The 27365-nt window shown below is 47.1% G+C and overlaps 1 protein-coding gene across 1 annotated transcript in view; it reads left to right on the top strand.

The window, feature by feature from the left end:
- Positions 1-27365, top strand: part of LOC130115459 (protein jagged-1b) — a 65292-nt gene that overhangs the window by 6286 nt on the left and 31641 nt on the right. The window contains exon 3 of the mRNA XM_056283126.1: positions 23931-23988. Within this exon, the coding sequence (XP_056139101.1) occupies positions 23931-23988 (58 nt within the window). The remainder of the gene's footprint in view (positions 1-23930; positions 23989-27365) is intronic.

The raw sequence follows: 27365 nt of genomic DNA, 5'->3' as shown, positions 1-27365 counted from the left end.
TCTGTCCATGTTCACCAGCTAGCACGTTATCCGTGTGTCTGTGCTTGGTTTCTAACTCCCACACACGCGTGCGCCTGTGCACATAAACGCATATACAAAGAGTAGGGGAACAGACCAGTAATATATCCACACAGACACGCTGCATGTACACACACACGTGTGTGTGTACATGTGTGTGTCTTCCTTTAGATTGGTACCGTCCCTTTTACCCGTGAGACTCCCGCGTCCCACTGCCAATTATCCACCCTTATCTGTACACAATTTACTTTGTGTGCATGTACATGTGGGACTGTGTGTGTGTGTGTGTGTTTGTAGTTCATGCTGGGGAGGTGTGTGAGTGGCAGGCATTAGTGTGAGAAAATTCGTAATTCAGAAAGCCTACCTGGATCAGTTTCAGGGCCTGGCCAAAGGGCGGACTTGGCTGCAGGGGAGAGCACTGGGACACACAGTGGCAGCATCAATGCCTTTCTATGGAGAGCGGCGGGACTGAAAGACTCGCATTATCTAGCCATCTCTGGGAGGTTGGGCGGGTGGCGGGTTGTGGGAGGCGCTCAGGCAGTATTCTGATCCCCCTGCCCCAGGTGAGGGGATGAACAGGTGAGTGTAGTCATTATTGGGAAAGGTGAGCTCCCTCTGTCTCCCGGCCTCCTTCATTGGCTTTCTTGCTTTCTTTCCCACTAATGTCTTCATTGAAGAGATGCAGTGCACAAGTGTGTGTATATGTATTTGTCTGAGTGTGTGTATTTATCTGAGTGTGTGTGTGTATCTGAGTGTGTGTATTTATCTGACTGTGTGTATTTATCTGGCTGTGTGTATGTATGTGTGCGACAAGTCATCCAACTTTACAGTAAAAAGTCATTGTTCGCATGATGTTCTCCTGAAATGTCATGGCTTTCAGAGTTTCCAAAAAAGTTAATTACAGGGGGCCTCTGGGTAGTGTGGTGGTCTATTCTGTTGCCTACCAACACAGGGATCGGCGGTTCGAATCCCCATGCTACCTCCGGCTCAGTCGGGCAAGCCTACAGGCACAATTGGCTGTGTCTGCGGGTGGGAAGCTGGATGTGGGTATGTGTCCTGGCCGCCGCACTAGTGCCTCCTCTGGTCGGTTGGGGCGCCTGCTCGGGGGGGGGGGGTAGTGTGATCCTCCCATGCGCTACGTCCTCCCGGTGAAACTCCTCACTGTCAAGTGAAAAGAAGCGGCTGGCGACTGCAGCCCTCCCCGGATCAGCAGAGGGGTTGGTGCAGAGACCAGGATGGCTCGGAAGAGTGGGGTAATTGGCGAGAAAAAGGGAGAACGCCCCCCCCCCCAAAAAAAGTTCATTATACACACCAGAAGTTTATGACGGTGATATATGAATATCTTATATCTCATTCTGGAAAAAAAAAGAAAACGCTAGAACATGCACGAGGATTTGAACACCCAGCAAAGCATACCAAAAGTATTTTATCTGGTCTTCCCGGTTTCAAAGATATGCCGAATTAGACATGCCCCGTTTCCTGCCGATGTGTGAAATGTGTGGAGGTTTGACTTCGTCTCTTGTTTTCCAGTAATTTCATAGATGGGCTGAAGGATTTGGCTGTAGTTTACCCCCAGCAATAGAATCACAGACAGACAAAGCCCTGGGATTTGTTTATTTATTTATTTATTTTAGCTCAGGCGCCTCTGCGGAGATGGAAAAGATGAAAAGATTTCATAACTGAAGGGTCCTTTCTAAAATCCCGAGCTCTTGTTGTTTTCAAGTTTACATGGAGAAAGAAAATACTCAGCGCTGCCAGGAAAGTGTTGTTTTTTTTGTTTTATCCATGAGGACTTCGTATGTGGCAGATCTGAAATAAAGCAGAACGGTGGCAGAAGGAATGGGGTAAGGAAGCAGGTGAGAGGAATACGGTTAGCAGGCCCCTATTTCAAAATCAATCTTCAGATTCTACAGGCTCAAACCAGTCCTTGTGTCGTCTTGGTGTTTCCTCTTCAACATCCAATTTTTGCAGTTTGGACTTCTTCTTTGTTTGCCCCCTTTTTCTCCCCAATTGTACCCGACCAAACAACCTGCTCTCTGACCTAGCCCGGTCGCTGCTCCACCCCCGCTGCCGATCCGGGGAGGGCTGCAGACGTACCACATGCCTCCTCCGATACACGTGGAGTTGCCAGCTGCATCTTTTCACCTGACAGTGAGGAGTTTCACCAGGGGGACGTAGCACGTGGGAGTATCGCGCTATTCCCCCCAGCCCCCCCTCCCCGAACAGATGCCCCGACCGACCAGAGGAGGCGCTAGTGCAGCGACTAGGACACATACCCACATCCGGCTTCCCACCTGCAGGCACAGCCAATTGTGTCTGTAGGGACGCCCCACCAAGCCGGAGGTAACACAGGGATTCGAACCGCCAATCCCTGTGTTGGAAGGCAACGGAATAGACCGCTATGCCACCCGGACGCCCCTGCAGTTTGGACGTCTGTATGTGATTGGTTCTGGCATTATGTCCCCTGCTTACTTTACATCATGAGAACATGAAGTGACAGACCAACATGGCCTTCCCATCACTCGGAGTTGGTCGGACTAAGGACGGTTAAGGCCTGCTCTTTTGTTCTTTGACAAATAGCTTTATGATAGGTGGTGTAGAAATATTGTTAGCTTGAATGAACGGTTGGGGGTACCATCTCTTGATCTGGGATAAACCGTGCATAAACTTGACCTCAAAGTGTTTAAAAACCTTATCAAGTTCACTGCCAGGGGCCATGGCTGGTTGCCAATGGATGACTAGCTCATTCAGATGTGTGTGTGTGTGTGTGTGTGTGTGTGTGTGTGTGTGTGTGCATTTTAAGTTCCCCTCATTTATTTTCAGAGAAGATGTTTGGTATACTATCTATTTCAGTTTTGTTATCAGTGAACAAAGCCAAGTATTTCCTCATAAAATCCATAGAGTCGAACTCACAGATCACAGCATCTGACCGATATATGTTGCCATGTTGTTAGTTGTTAAGAAGCAAGTTATGTGAGTGTGGCTCTTTCTTGTGAATAAACGGTATAATGTGAATAAAAGGTCAAGGGACCGGTGCAGATACAGCACTGTCATACAGTTATACTGCATTATTGCTGATGCTACTTACATATCAATTTGCAAATTATGAATATAATTGCTAGATGTAGCCTAAATTATATTTTATTTTATTTTTTGGATCAAGGTCTTTTTATTTTTATTTTTCACATTATATCACCGATCCAAACAAGTCCAACAGAACAAGAAACTTAACAACCCCCCCCCCCAAATACCAGCCATACACATATTAATATTATACATAGCCGGCCAACCGTAGTCATGTCAAGTCAATTTTATTTGTATAGTGGGCTTTAAAACCATAAAAGGAAATAAATAACACAAATAGAATGAAATGACAAAAATGCTTACATTGTCATGCTGTCAACTTCCATATCCTCAACAAAGGTTAAAAAAGGCTGCCAAATATTATGACATTTCCTAGTAGACCCTCTGACAGGAAATCTAATCTTCCCCAATTTAAGATGGTACATGATGTCCCTGATCCAGTGACTATATGTCGTTGGAATTGGGTCTTTCCTTTTGAATAATATCAGTCTCCTGGCCAAGAGAAAGCAGAAGGCACACACGCTGATTTCCCACTGACTAAGAGGGGTGTCCACTGGGGCCTCACCAAACAGTGCAGTGAATGGAGACGATGCTACTGCTTTTCAAAGTCTGTTTGCCAGGACGTCTAAAGCGTTAGACATGTCCAGAATATGTGCAGCAGAGCTGCTGGAGCCTGCCTGCATTAGTCACATGTGTGCTCTATGCTGGCTCTCATCTTAGAAAGTCTGACTTTAGACCAGTGCAGACGGCGTAGAATTTGGAATTGAATAACAGCAGGCCTAAAACATATAGAAGAGGAGAAAATTCCGTTTTAATTTATGTCAAGTTTCTTCTGAAATTGTTTCGTCTAAATCTGTTTCCCATTTATTTTTAAGGAGGTCTAAAGGCATCAAGTTATACATGTGGAGTAGTTCATAAATTGTGCTGAAAGCCTGTTTTTTGCCTGATTTACAGTTGAAAATTGAATCTAATTGAAGTGGGAGGGGATGATGGAAAACAATCCAAGTTCGAGGCTACAAAGTTCCAGGGCTGTGAGTACCTATAAAAGTGTGATCTGGGAATATCACATTTCTGCACTTACTGTTCGACGGAGGTAAAATTGCAGTCAATATAGAGATCAGACAGTGAGACCATACCCCTTCTAGACCAGGTACTAAAAGCCTCATCCATCACAGATGGGACAAACTTGTTTTTTTTGCAATCGGCCCAGCCTGCGATAGGCCCTTAAGGGAAAATGATCTTCTAAACTGATTCCAGATTTAAATTGAGTGTAAAGCCGGGTTAGAAGTGAAGATAGAAATAGGCTGTGTTTATCGGAGTTTAAAACACAATAAGGCTGCTCGAGAAGTGGACCCAATGGACGCCCCCTCCAGAATTGTCCATCCAGGGACAGTGACATCGTTCCTCATCCAGTATAGCAATGCCCTTATGTTGGCCGCCCAGTAATAATAGTAGATGAAATTTGGGAGCGCCATCCCTCCCATTGTGTGAGGTCTCTACAGTATTACCTCTTTTAATTCAGTGTGTTTTTTTTTTTCAAATAAAAGTCGATATCTGATCATTTAGTTTGGAAAATAAACTACTACTACCACTTTCGGCTGCTCCCGTTAGGGGTCGCCACAGCGGATCATCCGTTTCCATTTCTTCCTGTCCTCTGCGTCTTCCTCTGCCCCACCAGCCATCTGCATGTCCTCCCTCACCACATCCATAAACCTCCTCTTTGGTCTTCCTCTTTTCCTCTTCCCTGGCAGCTCCATATTCAGCATCCTTCTCCCAATATCCCCAGCATCTCTCCTCCACACATGTCCAAACCATCTCAATCTTTTCTCTCTTGCTTTGTCTCCAAACCGTCCAACCTGAGCGGTCCCTCTAATGTAATCGTTCCTAATCCTGTCCTTCTTTGTCACTCCCAGTGAAAATTTTAGCATCTTCAGCTCTGCCACCTCCAGCTCCACCTCCTGTCTTTTCGTCAGTGCCACTGTCTCCAAACCATATAACATAGCTGGTCTCACAACCATCTTGTAAACCTTCCCTTTAACTCTTGCTGGCACCCTTCTGTCACAAATCACGCCTGACGCTCTTCTCCACCCACTCCACCCTGCCTGCACTCTCTTCACCTCTCTCCTGCACTCCCCGTTACTTTGGACAGTTGGCCCCAAGTATTTAAACTCATATGCCTCCGTCACCTCCATTCCTTGCATCCTGACAATTCCGCTGTCCTCCCTCTCATTCACGCATAGGTATTCCATCTTGCTCCTACTGACTTTCATTCCTCTTCTCTCCAGTGCATACCTCCACCTCTCCAGGCTCTCCTCAATCTGCACCCTACTCTCACTACAGATCACAATGTCATCAGCGAACATCAAAGAAAGATTTTGTTAAAAATATCAGAAGACACTGGAATATGTAAGAAATTTAAGCAGTACGTTCATCTTTGCCGTATTAATTCTTCCACCCTGAGACAGAGGCAGGGGATCCCAGCGCTCAGTGTCCTGCCCCAGATTAGCTAATAGAGGCTGATCATTAGCTACATATAGATCATTATGGTTATGTGTCACCCATACCCCAAGGTACTTTAATTTCTTAGGGATAGTTTTGAAAGGAAGCGAGTCTAAAGGCATCCAACCAACGTCAGCACCAGCACCAATAGGTATCAGCTCACTTTTGTGAATATTAACTTTGTAGCCAGATATTCTGCCAAATTTTGGTTAGTAAGACCATTAACTTAGGAAGACTCAAAAGGGGTTGTGATATATGCACAATAATATATCGTCTGCATGAAGTGAAACATTTATGCCCCAATTCTGCTCACAGAATTCCCTTGATATCAGCATTGTACCTCAGAGCTAGAGCAAGTGGTTCCATTGCAACTGAAAACAGAAGTGGAAACAAAGGACACCCTTGTCTCCTGCTGTGCTCGAGCTCAGAGTAGGTGGGCAGATCATTGTTAGTGTGCACGGCAGCCATTGAAATTATTGAAGAAGTCTGTTGGGTAACCATCCAGTCCCGGAGATTTGCCACTTTGCATAGACCTGATTACTGATGCATCTCCACAGCCAAGAGGTCCTCATCCAACCCACCAGCCATCCCCGGGTCTATAGAAGGGACATGCAGGATCTAAAAAAAAAAAAAAATTCCAGCACAAAAGGGCTTATAGATGAGTCGTAGGTGTATAATGACTGATAAAAAGTTTGAAAACAGGAGTTAATTTTTAGGCTATCTGTGCTTTTTTAGCCTTGCTCATCATTGCTAGCAGGCATGGTCTGATTGACAGTTACTATTTGTTGCAGCTGATGAGTGAATATCCATCCAGCCGTTTCCCCATGTTCATAGCACCCGTGTCACAATTTAGAGTTGAGGTATTCATATTCAGCCTGTCATGTTGACAGGAAATCAAACTCCATCTAAAATGACATACACTGTTTCATTGTCTGCAGAGGGCAGATGACTATATTAAATGATCAAATGTCAATAGTGTTCATGGTAAAAGTGGTACAGAAAGCATATAAAGCTGATTGTCTCTTCTTGTGCTCGAAAGCAGGACTGAGTTGGGACTGGATGCTGGGTTAAATATGCAAAATGGGGCAACCATGGCCTAAAGATTGGAAAAGAAGGCTTGAAGTGGGCAGAAAAATGTGTGTGTGTGTGTGGGTGAATGAATGAGGCTCTCCCCTCCCTCAATACCCATGGCTGATGTGCCCTTAAGCAAAGCACTGACCCCCCCCCCCGCCCCAACCATCTGTTCCAGTGGAGCTGCTCACTGGCCACCAATGAAGACTGTGGTTGTACTGGGCAGCTCCTAGGTGTGAATGTATAGAAGGGTGTTGTATTTACCCTGAGTAAATAAAGGTTGAAAAAATATGCAAAGCGGGGCTGTCATGCAAATATGTGACCTCTGTCAATGGCGTGAACTCAAGTGAATGGACTGATGGACTGATTTCACCGAGGAAGGTGGCGCTATTGTGAATTGACTCTTTTATATATATATATATATTCGAAACAATGATGACTGTGATGCGGTTTAAACTCGGCAAGCACACCTGTGGGCCATCAGGCCCGCGTTAGAGCGACAATATCATCCACCTTTCTCATATACACACACAGAGCCGTGTAGGTTGTGAATTGCCATAGTGTGGGAGCCAGGCTGAGGTGGTCAGTGGGGAGATATTGGAGGAGCGAGGTAGAGAAAGAGCACAGTTGGGGCTTTGAAAAGTTGTCTTTTCCTGAAGCTCGCTCATTCACTCTTTCTCCTCTAGTCCTTTGTGCGCTCCTCTCTTTTGTTCCCCTAAGTGACTCTCCCATATACCCCGGCATACCTGTATGCTGATACTGTTGTGTTCACTGAGCGTGAGCACGCACACACACACACACACACACACACACACACACACACACACACACACACACACAAGCATGTGCACATAAGAGACACACATGCACAAAGAGATACGCACACGCCACTACACACACCACTACACACAGTTGGCACACTAAAACAGAAAACGACATGAGTTCATCAAGGGCGGGTGCGCACACACACACCTACGCACGGTGTATCATGACCCACAGAGGCGGTTAATTCCATCTGGATTTGTCGCTTGTGTTTTTTAGAGATAAGTTAATAACCTGGGGGTAAACATCTCAGGGGAGGCACATTTTAATGATTTCATTTGTGTGCAAATTGGATGGAGAATAGGGGTCTGTCCCTTTATTAAAGCTGGGAAAAAGACGGCGAAACCCGACCCGCTCTTACACGATCCCCTTGAAGGTAGTGTGCGTGTGTGTGTGTGTGTGTGTGTCTGTGTGTGTCCCCTCATTTACTTTCAGAGTATATGTTGGGTACACTATTTAACATATGTCGCTATACGTCTCTACATCTAATTGTGCACTCCGTACAAGTGACAAGTGCAGGCACACGTTATTATTAGTGCGTGCACTCGTGTAATTACGGCCAATAGTTACCCCTCATTCTCAACCATTGATCCATCCTGTCTCTCTCCAGCTGCCCCCCCACCCCCGCTTACCTTTTGCCTCCGTCCCTCTCCGCTTTCTCCATTCCATTCATATCCACCCCCTCCGAAGTCACTCACCCGTCATCTCTCTCCCACGCTCAGTGTCTGTGCCCCCCACCCCACCCCCACCCACCATCTTCTACCCTCACCCTCCACCTAATCCAGTCTTCTGACCCCCCCATTGTAAACCCTTTGTTCTCAGCGTCATTACCCTGTGGTGATTTTCTACGACCCAGTGTCTCTGTGGAGTCGACAGAGCGGGCAATGTTACAAATACTGCCCCCCTTTCTCCTTTGGGGTCATTCCTGTTGTTGGAGCGCCGGTGAATGGTGCATTTACATGCTGACCTGGCTTACTGATTCCCACCGTGAGATCCCTCACTGTGATGTCAGCCATGTCCCAGTCCACCTTTCCACCTCTGGTCTCCCATCACTCTCATTCGTCCCTAATGAGCCACTCCACTGTGTCACATCCTCATCCACACCTAACACGTGGACGTGTCCTGTACGTCTTAATATCATAATCCACTCCTCTCGTTCTGGTTGCCCGTCTGCTTCGCTGATGATGACTCCTGCTCTTCCTCCCTTTTGCATCTGTCTGTCTGTCTGTCTGTCTGTCGGCGCATCCCCCTCACTCGTTTTGTACTGGCTCAGTCTATTTTGGAAGTCTATGTTTGCCTTAACATCCTTAAAATCCTGTTTACAGAGAAATTAGAAACTGCGGACCATTTGGGAGGTTATCCGCTAACCACAGTCTCACTTAGTATCACTATCCATTTCTCCCCCCCTCTCTCCCCCTCTCTCGCTCTCTCGCTCTCCCACTCACAGACACACACGCACGTACGCACACACACACACACACACACACACACACACACACACACACACACAATCCAGTGGGCACACAATAATCCCTGACCCATTCCCAATTCTATTTTCTCCCTCTTAATGGCTCTTGCAAAACACACCAACCGTAGACATTTAAGCGGCTGGTTTCTAGACGAGGTAATTTCCTGCCGGAGCTTGAGGGGGCTGCCCGCTCGGTCTGTCGGGGAGGGGGACACGTGAAGGGAGCGTTTTCGTGGGAATATGTGGTTTGGAGTGAGACATGAAGGAATGGAAGGGTCGAACAGGTCTTTACTGATTGTCAAGTGGAGAGATGGAGAGGCAGAAAAGACTCGCTGAAGGAAATAGATTGAGAGAGAGAGAGAGAGAGAGAGAGAGAGAGAGAGAGAGAGAGAGAGAGAGAGAAAGAGAGAGAGAGAGAGAGAGTGTGTGAGTGTGTGTGTGTGTGGTGGGTGGTGGGCCAACTCAGAGTTGGGCACAGGTGGCATAATGAGGGGAGGTGGATTGGAGGGGTGGGGGAGATGTGACGGCTTACTTCTAGGGGTTGGGTGAATTCGGTGTGGGAGGGGGAGACGGGACAGGACAGGGAGTCGGGGAGGCCGTGCTGATGGTGGGGTCTATACCAAGCCAAGAGGACACTGTTGTTCTAGAGCGTTTGAAGTTGCTCATAATCACATACTTTTGTTTAAGCCAATTAACCCTGCAAAAATGCGACTCAGACAGCCGGGGGGGGGGGGAGAGGGAGGGATGACATGGGAAGATGACAAGACTAGGATGACTACAGAGGGAGGGAGAGAGAATGAGTCAAGGATGAGCGGAGAGATAAACTCTGATCCTAATCGTGTCCAGAATGGGAGGGGGGGGGGACAGAGATGGAGTGAATGACAGAACAGAGAGATTTAATTACGGGGCTGGGGTCACAAGATCAGGTAGGGTTTGGATGGGCACATCCAGGGGTTCTGTGTGTGTGTGTGTGTGTGTGTGTGTGTGTGTGTGTGTGTGTGTGTGTGTGTGTCCTCCTGAAGACAACGATAAGTGGCTTTTGACATTCAGAAGAAAAGCCACTGCACGACTCTCTCCCACGCTGTCTGACAACCCACCCTGCAGCTCAACCACAGCGGCCATTCCTTTGTGACGGTCGGCCGGGATCAGCCAGCGACGTGCCAATCACGCCAGACACGAGACCTCCCTGCGCGCGGATCTTGCCAGGCTACCTGAGGCTTGCTCCCGTCTCTCACTGAAACGCACGGGGCGCAGCTAAACTGAATGCTGTTAGCTTTTAGCTTCTGACCGGAGGTAGTTTCCCCCCTCGCCTACCCTGTGCACTTACATTAAAGCAGCGGATCCGCAGACCTGCCGCAACTTGATGTAAAGCGGCAGAGCGTCGCTGCTGGCATAGTAACGAGTCTCGTTACTGTGGTTACCGCCATTACTACCGCGCAGCATAGGTGAGGTGTCGGCCATCCTACCCAGCTTCGGGCACAGCTGCTGTCATGACAACGCGTTGGATGTTTGTGCATCTGTGTGTGTGTGTGTGTGTGTGTGTGTGTGTGGCTGGGTGTGGCTGGGTGTGCTTCACGCGCGTTTAAGAGCGAGCCTGTAATTAGCCTGCTAGCCGTCGGTGTGTGGACAGTACCCGCCGCAGCTTGCAGGCCGGAGATGCGTATCAGCCGGTACGAGCGTGGCTGGTGTTATTTCAGGTTTCGCTGCGATGTGCCGCGCCGTCGCGTACTTAACTCCGCGTTATGTTGCCTGCTTGCAAATGTGCACACAAATGTTGCTAGCTGTCGATTTTGAGTGTGCCAATATTTATCTTGTGCACAAAGGCTACAAAGCATTTGCTTGATTATAGAGAGAGTCCCTAATCCGTGTGTGTGTAGGATTTGTGAAATGAGCGCGAGTTAACACATTAGGTCATGTATTGGTACAGATCCGTCTCGAGCTTTTGGTGCCGTCTGTCTGCGCTGGAGCAGCCGGACAGCCAGCGCGAAGGCCGCCCAGTCTTGCTGCGCTCGCCTTAAATGAGAAGCGGTGTCACGCCGCGCAGCACATGCTCATGATTTATTTGCCCTCATTGGCCCCAATCACGCCACAGACTTTATTAGGATCGAGTGAGAGTCATAAGGAAAAAAGTATGAAAACAGACACATTGCTGCTTGTTTGTGCATGTTTGAATTGTGTGTGTGTGTGTGTGTGTGTGTGTGTGTGTGTGTCTGTATGTCAATTTATGTATGCGTGCTTGTGTCTCTATGTCTGCATGTGTGTGTGTGTGTGTTTGTGTGTGTGTATAAGTATGTATTAGTGTGTGAGCTCAGAGGGGAAATTCCTCTCTCAGGGCCGGGAGTCCTTCCTGTCGTAGAGCTGTGTTTGTACAGCCTGGCTTTGCCGGGATATCCTACCCTGCCCATGTCTGAGAGAGAGATGGAGGGTGGGAGGGATGGCAGGGGTGAGAGAGAGGGGCAGAGGTAGGGATACAGCGAGACAGAGAGAATGGCTCTGGTGGGGGTGGGGGGTGGGGGTTGAGAGAGGGGGAACTGGAGCAGTGGAAGAGACAGGTTGAGGTAAAGCTACGGTCCGAACAAAATGACGGGGGATAGCCTCTCTAGGGTGGAAAACAAAGTTGTAGTTACACTTTACAATAAGGGTTATTAATTAACCAGTAATAAGCATTAACCAACCGTTAATTAACAGTTAACTAATGTGTCTAGTAATCATTTATAATGGTGTTTATCATTTACCAATATTAGTACTTGTAAACCCTTAATAAATATCAACAAGAGAAGTTTGTTAATGTTACTTAATGCTTATTAGGGCTAGGGTTACTAATTACTGCATTAACTGATGTTAACAGGGTGAATTAACTATTAATTAACGCTTAGATAACGCTTATTACTTCATTAGCTCATGTTAATTAATGTACCCTTATTGTAAAGTGTTACCAATCATTTATTAGAACTTGGTCTGTCATTAAAAAGGCCTGTAATGTGGTTTGGATTCGCATGACTGGTTTTAGAGGTCCTGGTCCCTGTCTTTACTCTGGGTAACTCGGGGCTGTACTACGGGCCCGAGCTAGACAACCAGGTGCAGGTGTGGTTCGGTCTTCGAAAATAGTTCCTACATGAAACTGCTCACAACGAGGTCTGTGGACGATCTTGAGTAACTGGGTCATGAGTTCTGGGAAGAAATATTGCTGTTGGCACGTCCGGGTAGCATAGCGGTCTATTCCGTTACCTACCAACATGGGGATCGCCGGTTCGAATCCCCGCGTTACCCCCGGCTTGGTCGGGCGTCCCTACAGGCACAATTGGCCTTGCCTGTGGCTGGAAAGCCGGATGTGGGTACATGTCCTTGTCGCTGCACTAGCGCCTCCTCTGGTCGGTCTGGGCGCCTGTTTGGGGGGGAGGGACTGGGGGGAATAGCGTGATCCTCCCACGCGCTACGTCCCCCTGGCGAATCTACTCACTGTCAGGCAGCATGGCTCAGGAGATAGAGCGGGTTGTCTAGCAATCGGAAGGTCGCTGGTTCGATCCCCGGCTCCTGCAGAGAGTATGTCCAAGTGTCCTTGAACAAAGCACAAAACCCTTAACTGCTCCTGATGAGCAGGTTGGCAACCTTGCACGGCAGCCTCCCCCGTCAGTGTGTGAATGGGTGAATGTGAGGCGCACACTGTAAAGTGCTCTGAGTGGGCGGTAGACTAGAAAAGCGCTACACAATTGCGGTCCATTTACCATTTACAAGCCTTGCAGCTCCATTGTATTACAGAGAAGGCAGACATCTCTGTGGCTGATATCTCCAAACCTCGGCAACTCACACCAAAATGATCTAGATGGATAAATAACACTACAGCTAAGAGATTGGTTTTGATTTTGGGTGAACTGCCCCTTTAACGCTGGGTTTGCCCCAGTACAGCTTCCGCTGCTGGGGATTGTATAGTGAGTGGAGGCAAATTGTTTTACCATTGTTTTGGCAACAGCCAAAGAGCCTAAAAACCGCATTCAACAGCCGAAGCTACTGACTCCCATAATCCTGCTGGACAATGAGGTCTTGGAGCGATCCAGATCTTTGCTCAGTAGTAAGACCGCATAGCAGCTCTGTTACTGCAGGTGGATTCAACCACTGTGGAGAAAAGGACGCACACCTGAGTTGGGAGTTTTCAAGCATTGAATATACATTATCCAAGCTGGCACCAGCCGTGTTTAGTCACAACTCGCCTTGACACCCCCCCCTTTTTTTTTCTCCCCAATTTTACTTGCCTAATTACCCCACTCTTCTGAGCCACCCCGGTTTCCTCTCCACCCCGTCTGCCGAGCCGGGGAGGCCTGCAGACCACCACATGCCTCCTCCGATACATGTGGAGTTGCCAGCCGCTTCTTTTCACCTGACAGTGAGGAGTTTCACCAGGGGGACGTAGCACGTGGGAGGATCACGCTATTCCCCCCCAGTTCCCCCTCCCCCACCAAACAGGCGCCCCCGACTGACCAGAGGAGGCGCTAGTGCAGCGACCAGGACACGTACCCACATCTGGCTCCCCGCCCGCATACACGACCAGTTGTTGATACATGTAGAGTTGTCGGTTGTAGGACAGGTCTCAACAGACACCACATTTGGTTGCATTATAAGACAAACGTGGGAAGAAAACCAGAGTTGACATGCAAGTGATGTCCAGCAGAGGGGCGACTAAAGGGAGGGCAATAAAAGATGCTGCTAATGGTCCGCGGTGGCGTAGCGGTCTAAGCATCGGCTTGGTGTCGATGCAGTTGCCCACTGGGGACTGGGGTTCGCGCCCCGGTCTCGTCAGATCCGACTATGGCCGGACTCGAGGAAGCAGCAATCATTGGCAACGCTGTCTTCGGGAGGGGGGCGGAGTCGGCTTGTGTTCGTCATGTGAATGCGTCTCTGTGTGTGTCGGAAAAACAGTGGTTCGGCTTGGATTCGCCTTGTCACGAAAGTGGGGAGGCGCTTTCCTTCGAGACTGCCGGCCGGAGAGATGCAGTTGGCGAACGCATGCAATACGAGGGTGGGTGTTTGAATTAAAATAGGGATCAATTGACCACTAAATTGGGAGAAAAAAGGGAAAAATCAGAAATAAAAAAAAAAAAAAAAAAAAAGATGCTGCTAAAGTTAATCGAATGCAAGCAGCTTCTTAATATTGTTCTATTATTTGCTGCATTACCACTGACTTAATACTCCACTAGAGGTGTTTAGAAATGAAACAAGACTGGCATCTCATAAGAAGGACAAGTCTCAAACCTCTTTTACCAGGAAGTCTGTTCCGTCCGGGGGTCAGCACCAATCTGCACAGGCGCGCTGGATGAAGTCGGGGGCAATATATTTAGTGCAATTATTTTTTTAAAACTTTATTCATAGATTTTTTTTCCCCCCTTAAAAATAGACACACAAACACTAAAACAACCCCCCCCCCTCCCCTGGACACCCCCCCCCAAAAAAAAAGCAAATCAGAGAAGAAGAAAAAAGAGAAACAAAATCATCAGTTAAATATGTATGAAAACAAAGGGGCTTTGTTTGTTACAATTGGAACCACTCAATAGTCAGACACTGAGTGCTAAGTACATATATATGCACACACAAACACACACACACACACATGCACACAGATATATACAGTATATGCACATACGCAAATAAAGAGATGTACATACCCACACACCTCAATACACATATTTAAGTACTGGCGGACAGGCTCATTTACAATAACACATGAACAAGGCACTTATTCCAGCTAAATTATCCTGAGTTATTAAAGCACCACCCATCCCTAGTCCTAATGATTAGAATAAGAAGGGTCGTTGCTGTAACTGGGATGAGAGAGAGGTCTGCTCTGGTGTTTCTAAAAACCATAGAGCAAGAGTGGATTCTGTGAAGGGAGACCGGACGTCCATAAATTTCTGACGGGACTTACGTCTGGTATATCCCAGTTTTTCTGATGGAAGTAAAGATAGCACCTCTCTGATCCAGCTTGTGAATGATTGGAGCTTATCGGACTTCCAATTGCGGGAGAATAAGTCTGCGGAGCTAACTAGCTTGGGGTGTGGTGACGTCTACGCCCTCACCGGGAACTCCAAAAATGGCCATGATCGGGCGGGGTTCAGTTGTTTTACAACAAATATTTGAGAAAGCTTCAAAGACACGACCCCAAAATGTAGTCAGAGATGGGCATTCCCAAAACATGTGCCCAACCGTGGCCGGGTTCAGGTGGCACCTCATATAAGTAGGATCGATATCGGGGTAGAATTTGGGCAGTTTCCCTCTCGTGTAGGTGTAAACGATGTCACACTTTGGTGTAATTATTTTTGATGTTTGAAAAACTGGTGAAAGCATATTTTCGCATGCCGTCTATGGCGCGAGGCTAGCGAGGCGTCATATCAAAAACACAAACCAGGCCACGTGCGTCCTTTACACAAGACCCGACTGAGGCCTGGGGACGGCGGATCAAGGGGAGAGAAATGTAGACTGAAGAGGAGAGAGAGGGTAGCACAGCAACACTGTAACAGAAGCATTCCTGTGATTGGCAACTGATGCAATTACTGAATTTGAAGTTGTGCTCCCTTTCACAACTCGTTAATGAAAACATTAATCACATTACCACCCGGGACCAGATGAAACCAGATTTTTTTTTTTTTTTTACATGGTGATGCTAGTGGCGGGGCTCGGGTCCTGGGCTGTTCCGGTGGCGTCTGGACACTGCTTGGCATCCTCCTCATCATATTCTTCATAAATTTTGTAATTCCATTATAATTCTGTTATCCTCTTTCAATGTTGTATTGTGTAAATGGTTTAAACACAACATCCATTGCACATTGTCCATCTTGGGAGAGAGACCCCCCCCCCCCCGTTGCTCTCCCTGAGGTTTCTTCCTATTTTTTCTCTTTTAGGGAGTTGTTCCTTATCCGATGTGAGGGTCTAAGGACAGGATGTTGTGTTGCTGTAAAGCCCCTTGAGGCAAATTTGTAATTTGTGATACTGGGCTCTACAAATAAAATTGACTTGGCTTGACTTGGCCACCCAACACTGTTCTTGGCTCACTGCTACTGTCCTCCAAGTGTCTTGGGGAAGAAAAAAAAGGGAATAAAGGAAACACCTACCTGTGTTGTACAGGTGCAAAAAGGTGAATACACATTATGTTCAAATATTTATCTAGAGCTGAAGTGTGATGTTTATAGTGTTTATCTTTGGGATTAAGCCTTATGGAAATGATGTCTTGCGGCGTTATTGTCGCTGAGCCTGAACACATACTTGTGTCTCGAACCGGCTGCCTTGAACTGGACAAGCTTTGTCTTTCTGTCTAGCTCATTCATTGTAGTCAAGTCAGTTTTATTTGTGTTGCCCAATATCCCAAATTACAAATTTGCCCCAAGGCAAGTAGTGCAGCTTGTAGTGTTGTTGCACTCACAGGAATATTGGTTAACTTGCTACACTAGCCGGTATTTGGCGGCACCGTGGCGCAGTGGTTAGCACTGTCGCTTCACAGCAAGAAGGTCCTGGGTTCGAACCCCAGGGTTGTCCAGCCTTCGGGGTCATCTCAGGTCATCCTCTGTGTGGAGTTTGCATGTTCTCCCCGTGCCTGCGGTGGGTTTTCTCCGGGTGCTCCGGTTTCCCCCCACCGTCAGAAGGACATGCACGTTAGGGTTAGTACTCCTGTCTGTGCCCCTGACTGAGGCAGGGAAAGATGAACTGGAGTTGGTCCCTGGGTGCCGCATGGCGACTGCCCGCTGCTCCCAGCTGCACAGCTAGGATGGGTTAAATGCAGAGTATAAAAATATTCTCGACCCATCAAGGTGGTCTACATCAGCGTTTCCCAACCCAGTCCTCAAGGACCCCTTATCCTGCAGATTTTCATTGTAACCCTGCATTGGTAGCCCTGCTTGTCCTTACTCAACCAATCATCTCACAGCACTTAATTATGCAAGGTGTGCAACATCTGACATAATTCATTGCTGATTGGTTGAATAACTACAAACAGGTACCTATTCAGGGTTGCAAAGAAAATCTGCAGGATAGGGGTTCCTTGAGGACTGGGTTGGAAAACGCTGGTCTACATGGTATGCTCAACCATGATACACACCCTCAGCTTCGCCACACAGCCCCTTTGCACACACTTGGGTCTGTCTGGCTGTTACCAGGCAACACCTGGTGTAGATCGCTCATGCTTCCCAGCAGACATCAATTTGTATCTGGGATATGAACAGCGCAAGAAACCAAAAACACAACATCTCGATGTGCGATATCACAACAATGTAGGCTACAGCTCGCAACTTGCAGCTCCGATGATTGGAGGACTTTTTTTTTTTCCTTTGGGTAACTTCACTTCAGGTTCTAAGTGGTTGTCGAGGTTTACCGTCAATACAGAAAACTAGTTTCAACAGAATTGTCCTTGGGCAGTGAAATAAAAAAGAAAGAAAGCTGGAGCTCAGTGGTATTTCTTTATAACTTACATGCTGTAACTGGTTAGGTTTTGCCTGTAAGATTCTTATCTTATTTTAGTATACTTAAAGTTCCTCTTGAAAACCGAAAATACACACCATAAAACCAAATATATGATTCTCATCTCCTCTAAGGGAGGGAAGATTTTTTTGTTCTTTGTTTTTTGCACAAGCACACATGCACACTCAAATACACACACACACACACACACAGACATGCAAACAAATGCTCATGCAAACACAAATCCCGTTTCTTTCCCACCATGTCGTTCCCAGCTCTATCATCCCTTTGGCTGTTATCACCACAAATGGCACAAATATCTCTGTGATGTTGTTTGTGGCTGAAAGAGATAAAAAACAGCACTTCCTTTTGGTCCGTGATCATATCAGCCTCTCTTTTGCATTGTTTACTGTTTTTCCCATCGCTCTCACATTGTAGCAAGTCTTGTTTGCTCCCACCAGCTCTCATACTGATCAGGTTCCCTTAATGGAGACCTGGGAAATTACCATGCAGGGTCCAGAGACTCAGCCAAAATTCAGCTTGCTGTTTGTGTGTGCAAGCACGCTGCAAATGGGATGTGCGAGCCAGTGGGCACGGTCATGTATGTGTATGTGCAAAAGGTAACGCTAGTACTGAGTTGTGGTATTTTAGAGAGATTTTCGGGAAGATTTTTGGTCGACTTGCTCACAATATTGCGTGCCTCTAATCTGAGTCTCAAAGGATTGTTGTGATTTTTAATGGATAATGACAGTGTGACCCTGCAGATTCACCACATGCAGCTACACCCTTCCTGCACAAGTGACTTACTGGGCTGTGCGAGCATGTGAGGTGTGGAGCCAGAGAACTTAAAAGAGAGAGAGAGAGAGAGAGAGGGTGTGAGACAGTCAGGGAGTGAGAGCGTGAGAGAGAGAGAGCGTGAGACAGTCAGAGAGAGAGAGAGAGAGAGATAAATAGATAGGAAAAAAACTCCAAAAAAAGATCTCTGGACTCTCCACAGGTCTTAGCTGGTACCACGACAGTTCACAGAGGGTGTGGGCAGGGAGACAGACAGAGAGACAGAGAGAGAGAGGGAGAGGCACAAAGAGGGAAGGAAAAGGGGAGGGAGAAGGGAGTTATGATGGGAAAGATAAGGGTAAGAGGTCTGGGACCAGGCCAGCAGTGAGGTAATGCTGTGTGTGCATTTTGTAGTAGTGGACAGTTCATCATATCCAATCTAATGCTCGGCCTTACCCAAACACCGCCTCTGGCTGCAGCTCGGGCAGGATGCTCTGGGCCAGGCCGGTCAGCTTACCAGCCGCTCGGGATTGCATTCCTATCGCGATGGATGGAATATGTGGTGTACTTTGAATCAACTGACCACATAAAGCCCAAAGTGGTTTGCCTGATATCAGACAGACTTGTCAACTCGTTACACTCCATTTCCATCTTCATCTTCAAACGATTTCCGTCGGGGGGTTCGATTCTCCCTAACCATCACTAGAGACCAGAGTATCCGCCTGAATCTAACGCCTTTTCATGTCGACACTGATGCGGATCCATGCCAACCTGCTGGTTTTGCCAGGGTTTTGGGAGTGGAGTGGAGCGAAGCAAAAACAAACTATGATGTGGGCCGATGTTGAGAAGACATGCCCTCTAAAGCTTGACAACAGCTTGACAACGGCGTTAGTCTCGCCCGTGGCGCTGATTAGCTAATCGTTAGCCCCCCCACCCTGTGGCGCTCATTAGGTAATCGCCTTTTCAACCAAGAAACCGCTGTTTCATGTCGTGATGCCAGACAGGAAGAATCAGTCAACTCGGTGGAGTGGGCAGGTTCACAGGTCTGGACCCATTAAGCCTTGAGAAAGTTTTAAAATGAAGGTGAACAACTCCAGCTGGTCCCTCCGAGAGGGGGCTGCCGATGGGCTATCTGTCCGCTTTAAAGAGTTTGCAAAAATGCTGCAAGCTCTCTGCCAGCCAGCACCTCTCTTGGGGGCTCATTAGCACACAGCTAGATTATGTGTGTGTGTGTGTGTGTGTGTGTGTGTGTGTGTGTGTGTGTGTGTGTGTGTGTGTGTGTGTGTGTGTGTGTGTGTGTGTGTGTGTGTGTGTGTGTGTGTGTGTGTGTGTTCTGCCTCCTTCTTTACCTTTTCGTGTCACCTCTCCTTTTGCTGGTGCGGCCCCGTCTAAAAAATCTGACATTTCAGACAAATATATATGACTTTAATAAAGTTTAAAGAAGTATTTCGCTCAAATCAGTTAAGATGAATGTTTAACACAGTTCATGTGAATAAAAAAAAAGAAAAGCAATATAGGCTGATAAATGTCATTGCGTTGCGTTCATTGTAGTGTCAATAAAGTTGATTGAAATTTAAATAAGTTTGTTTGGCTATACAAATCAAGGGGGAAACGTGGACAGTTCACGAACTAACATTTGGCAGTATTCGGTTGTCTGTCATGATATTTTGTTAATCGCATTGGTTGTTGCCAACTTAAAAGCCAATCAGACTGGCGGAGGGGCGGGAAACTCAGGTTGAACCCGTAGCTCCGATGCAGGGGCTTAGTCAGACGACAAGCAGGCAGCCGTGGGTAGGACGTGCTGAAAACACCCAGAGAGAGCGGAGCGGAGCGTCATGTACTTTACCCGGTGAATGCAGAGTTTTCCAGTGTGTAATGGATGTGTACAATATGCCGAAGGTAAATATCTCGGTGTATGTGTTCTGTATCACTCTGTAACGATGCTACATCTGAGTAAGAATTCTCATGCTAGTCGCGATTAGCCTATTAGCCTGTGTTTCCTGTAGTAGCGGCTCATGTTACTGTGTGTTAGCATACATTGATGTTAGCGACCCGCTAAAGCTGAACATGAGTTTCATGACGAGTACAGTGACTGAGGAAAAAAACTGTCATGTCCACTCATTAGACCGAGAGGAGCAGGAAGTACTCCCTGGACCTTAAAGACGACTAGATGTCTTCCACTCGGCTTTTCCCTTCATCCGGACATGTTGACGATTTCCCGCCTGTGTTTCACTCGTGGTTCTCATCGCCTTGACTCGTTTCATTCGTCAGCCGTCGCCCTAGTTCCAACTCGTGGCCTGTGAGTAACAATAACCAATGCACGTGCTATTTTATTTTGCTGCGTGACGTAGTCGAGTGAAACGGCCATTTGTTTTTGGTCACCACGCTCCCAAGCATCGACTCAGGCCTGCAACGTTTTATTTTGAAAAAAGAGACATGCTTTTTGTTTTGTTTTTTTGCAGTATTGAGGGTGTGTGTGAGAGTGTGTGTGGGCCCGTTGGATAGGAGGTATATAGGTAACGAACTAAGAAAAGTGTTTAAAGTCAAATGGAATTTAATTGGAAAGCCCATTATCAAAAGGTGAATACTGTGGCGAATTCGGGGGACAACGCAACCACAGGAACTGCCGCGGCCGGGAAGCGAACCCGTATCGCCCGCACCGCGGTAGACATCGCTAACCGCTCGACTAAAGGGGTCAGACCCGCCAGCCAATGGCCGGCGTGTCTTGTTATCCATGCACGTTACAATACGTTTAAGTGACGTATCTTAGTATGGGGAACGTAGTCACCATTAATTAGGTGCTTATTAGCATGCAAATTAGCAACATATTGGCTCTTAATTGGTCATTATTACGTACTCATTAATGCCTTATTCTGCATGGCCTTATTATACAACCAGTAAGCCATTAACTATGAGTTTTCCCTCTATAACCTCAGAATTATTGCTTATTAGTAGTACCATCTCAATATGCTTTGCTTAGTATGGACTTTATAAGGTGGTAGTACCACAAGAAGAGTTATTCTCCCTTACTAACACTTAATGAATATGGTCTGTTCTTACATAACAAAACACAAAACTACAAGTGTTAATAGTGTTAAATTACTGTAAATTAAGTTTTTGTTACTTAGAATATGTTCCCCATACTAAAGTGACATCTTGATCATTACTAATTCACTAGTAATTAAGTTTTTTTATGTTCCCCATACTAAAGTGTTACCGTATCTTGTCCTTTGAATAATTGTTATTTTTGTTATTGATTTAGATATTTGTTTTTTACATTTACTAAATTCACAATTTGCATTTAAAGTATTGTGTGTGTCATGTTTATGTTTCATGAAGGTTTATTTTGGGTTAGAAGTATAAATAGTGATTAAAGAAATTGTTCATTAGGGAACAAATACTTTGAAACATAATTCTTAGTAGGATTAAACAAAAGTAGTATATCTATATTCCTGCTAAGTGGAGGAACCGTTGCCAATTAAAATTCATTTTTTGTATAAAAGAAAAAGGGTTAGCTTAGGAATTTCCTTTATTGTGCACAGGTTAGCACGGCAGTCATTTGTTAAAAGTACCCAGGGCCCCACCCATCGTACTACAAACCCCAGTTATACAGTGAAAACTATATAGCTACGTGGGATGGGTGTTACACTAGGTTTTCCTATACATATAGTATGTATGTATATGTATAGGTGGTGTGGTGGTTAGTGCGGTCATCTCACAGCAAGAAGGTCCTGGGTTCAAGCCCCAGGGTAGTTCAACCTTGGTGGGTTGTCCAGGGTTGTCCTCTGTGTGGAGTTTGCATGTTCTCCCCGCGTCTGCGTGGGTTTCCTCCGGGGGCCCCGGTTTCCTCCCATAGTCCAAAGACATGTAGGTCAGGTGAATCGGCCGTACTAAATTGTCCCTCAGTATGAATGTGCGTGTGTGTGTGGGCCCTGTGATGGCCTGTCCAGGGTGTCTCCCCACCTGCCGCCCAATGACTGCTGGAATAGGCTCCAGCATCCCTGCGACCCTGAGAGCAGAATAAGCGGTTCAGATAATGGATGGAGATATATATATATATATATATATATATATATATATATATATAATCCAGTTAGTTAAGTTAATTCTTTATGAGACAGTACAAGCCTGTTTCATGCCATAAGCAATCATCAGCTGTCAATAAGGCTACTTTATTGACATAGCTTTATTGGAGTAGCTTTATTGATAGCTGATGATTGCTTATGGCATGAAACAGGCTTGTACTGTCTCATAAAGAATTTACTTGACTCACTGGATTATTTTGCTCCTTATTTGTTGAGCACTTTCCCTACCATTGAGCGTTTCTTGAAACAAAGTTTTATATATATATATATATATATATATATATATATAGATAGATATATTTCTTCTGTGTAGCTCCCTCTGATGCTTCTGTGATCTCACGTCATCATATATCATATACAGTTTTGACCTCTGTCATATATATATATGTGTGTGTGTGTGTGTGTGTATGTTTGTTTGTGTGTGTGTACTCCCTTCATAAATATGAAATATGTTCTCAACACCCATGTTGGTCCCTTTCCTCTACAATTACTCCACTCACCTTTGCTACCCTTCATATTTCTCTTCACTTTTTTTTGGTTTTACATATTTACAGCTATGCTGTCTATATATAATATAATTGCTCTTCAAGTGAATCCCTTACTCGGCGTCTTCTGCCACATCTCACAGCTTTTTCCGCTCCTCTACCACCGGTCCTTGCCTTCGGTTAAAGGCCTCTATTTCTCTGGACCTCCTGCCCCGATCTTCCATCCAGGTCCGCCTCCCTCGTTTCACATCTCGCTCACCCTCTGTCGCCTACTCCTTATTTACCCTCCCCCCCGCCTTGCTGCCCCTCCCTTCGCCTCTCTTCTCCTCGCTCTCCCCTCTTAACCCCTTGTCAGTGGGCCCTCAGAGCGGAGACGTGACTGCACATCCATGTAGCCTTTTAGGAAAACCCTACCCACAATGCACAGTGTGCCGTGATTTGCATGACAGGCGCTCATGTGTGTTTCGCAGAGGGAGGGATGGCGAGAGAGAGAGAGAGAAAGTTCTCGGGGAGTGTGTGGATTTGAATTATTCATAGCCGATCTACAAGATGGAAGGAACAAACAAAACAAAGGGGAAAATGAAGACAAAATACTCGTCCTCAGTTGTCTCTCTGCCTCGTTCCTCTGGTACTGTTGTGTCCTCGTTCTAACCCTCGGACAAAAATGAACACGAGCACATGCTAGTTAAGGTTTGTGATCCATAATGCATATTTGGATTCGTTCAGATGTGCTATCGTCCTGTGTCCTCGTCTCCCCAAGGACCGAATCTGCACGATGAAGTGCTCCCTGCCTGTGGAGACTTGGACGGAGCTATCGAAGGTCTCTCAAACGGCGGCGTGTGACAGTATGAGGCATGGTTCAATGAGCGCTCTTCGCTGAGGCGAACAGGATTTGGATCGCCTCCCGCCCCATAAAACCGTGACACAACTTTTCTCTCCCTCCTACAAGGCTGCAGGCTCGGTTTTCTTGAGTCAGCAACCAGCTGCAGCCTTGACTTGTTCGGGCAGTGAATCACATCTGGTTCCTAAACACACACACACATGCAAACACACACACACACACCCTCAGCGAGTTGTGGTTTTCTATACCTTTAATCGTTGTTGAATTCAAATTATATCCTTCTTTGTTTGACGTTATTGATTCTTGAAGTGTTGACTCCTTTTTTTCTCTGATTGTCTCCGCAGAAGTCCTTCTCTCTGGTTCTGGAGGCCCTGGATCACGACAACGAGACATCAGAATCAGGTGAAGCTGCATTGGAATTTGCCATGCCATGCTCGTGAATGTGCTGGGGGGGGGGACTTTTTGACGGTACGAGTGTGCCCGAGTGTGTGCACGTAGTCGAGGACAGCATCAGAGGGAGGGAGAGATACTACATTTGCTTTCTGTTTAAGCACGAGAGTCCGACATCCCCCCCCCCCACTCAGAGATGGGTAGAAAGAGAACTACTAGTTTGGTCCAAGTCCACGCATGTCCAATTCTCGTCTTCCTTCATGGCCTGCACCCCCTGACCTGTTCTCACTACATCACTTCCTGGCTTAAAAAAGAAAACATAATTATCTGTATGTGTTTAGAGGAAACAACCTTTGCATGGAAAGGCGCATTCGGATATATATATATATATATATATATATACACACACACATACTACATACATACACACACACATGTATGTATGTATATATGTATATATACGTACGTATGTGCATTGTAAAATGATGCTACAGTCCTAAAGACCATCATTTTTATTCAACTTATTGACACCTGTGGTACTGGTAACACATCTGGTGTTTGGCCACTCCGTTTTTTTTCTCCCTTTTTCTCCCCAATTGTATCCGGCCAATTACCCCACTCTTCTGAACCGTCCCGGTCGCTGCTCCACCCCTTCTGCCGATCTGGGCAGGGCTCCAGACTACCACATGCCTCCTCCGATACATGTGGAGTCGCCAGCCGCTTCGTTCCACCCGGCATTGAGGAGTTTCACCAGGGGGACATAGCACGTCGGAGGATCACGCTATTCCCTCGCAGTCCCCCCCCCCCCGAACAGACGCCCCCAACCAACCAGAGGAGGCACTAGTGCAGCAACCAGGCCACATACCCACATCCGGCTTCCCACCTGCAGGCACGGCCAATTATGTCTGTAGGGATGCCTGACCAAGCCAGAGGTAACGAGGGGATTCGAACCGCCGATCCCCGTGTTGGTAGGCAATGGAATAGACCGCTACGCTACCCGGACACCCCGGCCACTCCAATTCTCACACATCCGTTTGACATGAAACAGAGTAGCCTATGCTGCTGTGTCAAAGCCTTCCACATCTGCTCAGTGAAGGTAACGTTAGACCTGGGTTTTAGCTATCGATGTTGCGGTAAAGGTCTTCTCTGAGCCTCATTTATCGTACCGTGAGCCACCATGAGCTTGCTTGTGCTTCACATTCACCACTACCTGCCTTCTCCTCCTGCATTTGGTTGCTATGGTGCAGAAATACAAGACTGTGCAACATATCATCGTTCCAAGTAAAGCCCCACCTGTTATTGGTCATTAATAATGAGCAGATACATACATAGCTGTTTGTGTGTCTGTTTATGTATATGTGTATGTGCTAGGTTAGACTCTAGCCTAACACACACAAACACATAGAGGGTCCCCCTGTCCAGACCCTTTAATTTCCTGCTCCTCTCCTCGTTGTTTCCCCTCATAATCGGAAAAAGATGCACGAGGGAGAAATGTGAGCTCCATTCAATCAGAACCAGGCGTGCTTGTTTCCTACAGAATTTATATATCGAATCTGGACTGATAGCACGCACGCACGCACACACACACGCACACACAGAGATGCTCCTGTTCTTTCCTCATTCCTGTCATTCCCCCAGTTCTCCCTTTCATCCCGTCATCCTCTGTCGCCATTGTTCCTCTGTGTCCTCCGGACCAGTGAAAGGCCTGCAGCCCCATCCAGAAAGATAGCTGGAGAGATAATAAGCAACTGGGAACCGTACCAGGTCTCCCTTCCTCTCTCCTTTGTACCTTTTCTCCTGTCATTTCCCATCTCTCCTTCCCTCTAATTTCCAGCCCTGCTCTGACATCTTTTTTTTTCCTTTCGTGATATCTGTCGTTCCTCCGCGAGACAGTCCATACGTTGGGTCTAAAGCCCTCCGCCAGGCTGGCAGCTTAGCTCAGCCCAAACACAGGCACCTTGCAGCGGTCTACGTGGACTTACCGGCCCCAGCTCCTAATCAAGAGGGATTACTGAGCACACACGCCACCTTCATAACTGACGTTGTGAAAGGCCTCAAAAGAAGACTGACAGCACGGGTGAGAATTGTTCTGTATATCCGCGACCTTGACGGAATCTCTCAAGCATCTGCCGGAATCAATGTGCAGAAGTGTCTCCTTTGTCTGTTCCGTTGCTAGGCGTCGTTTTCCCTGTACCCATTATCACCCCCCCCCCTTATCTGCGCCTTCTCTCTCGGATGCCACCATCCTCTTTTCAGTGTTAGTTTGTGTGCAAGTGCATCACACGTGTGAGTGCAACAGTATTTGCGTTGTTTTTGGCAACTGATAAAGTGGAAAATTGAACGTTAGCAGTGTTAGATGCCAAACTCGAGTTCCCTAAAAAACGCCAGCGAGTAACATCCGGACACTGCTGCTCCAGGTTTCACCAAAATGATGGCGTTTCAGCTGTTGGTGCAGTGGTATGACCTGCACCAACAGCTGAAACTCCATCCATTATCTGAGCTGCTTATCCTGCTCTCAGGGTCGCGGGGATGCTGGAGCCTATCCCAGCAGTCATTGGGTGGCAGGGAGGGAGACACACTGGACAGGCCATCTCAGGGCCCACACACACACACACACACATTCATACCTAGGGGTAATTTAATATGGCCAATTCACCTGACCTACATGTCTTTGGACTGTGGGAGGAAACCGGAGCCGCCAGAGGAAACCTACGCAGACACGGGGAGAACATGCAAACTCCACACAGAGGACGACCCGGGACAACCCACCAAGGCTGGACTACCCTGAGGCTTGAACCCAGGACCTTCTTGCTGTGGGGCGACCACACTAACCACTGAGACCCCGTGCTGCCAGCAGAAACTGGGATTAAAAAAGATATGGAAACTGCCTCCAGAATCAGGATCACTCCCAGGTTTTCCCCATTTCATCAAGTGGAGGGCAAACACATGTGTGCCGCCACTTGCGGTCCTGCTGGTGTGTCTGTTTATCTGAACAGTTCTGTTGTTTTGCTGATCTGAAGCAAGAAGTCCAGAGAAGCTGTTTTCTCACCTGCAGTGTTTTGTCAACCACTGCCAAGGGCAAACACTTCCCGACTAATGCCGACCGATGGGGGACAAGCCCCACAGGCCACAGAGATTTTCGCCTTCTTACCCCCCACAGACGGGACCTGCATGTGTCTGCTGAGCCGTGTTTGCTTGCATTGTAAAGCGTGATTTCAGCAGCAGCGCAGCGGAGAAAGCGGGCTTCAGCGGGGCCAACCTCTCTGCTTCAATATTTAAGCCTCTTTGTCTTTCTCTCCAGTACTTCTCCATCTTTCCATCTCCCCCTCTCTCTCTCTCTCTCCCTTGCCATCTCTCCAGCACTTCTCTCTCTCCTGGTGTTAAGCTTC

This window comes from Lampris incognitus, chromosome 7 (genome assembly GCF_029633865.1).
Source record: "Lampris incognitus isolate fLamInc1 chromosome 7, fLamInc1.hap2, whole genome shotgun sequence".
NCBI classification, from domain to species: domain Eukaryota; kingdom Metazoa; phylum Chordata; class Actinopteri; order Lampriformes; family Lampridae; genus Lampris; species Lampris incognitus.
This window is presented reverse-complemented; position numbering and strand designations above follow the sequence as displayed.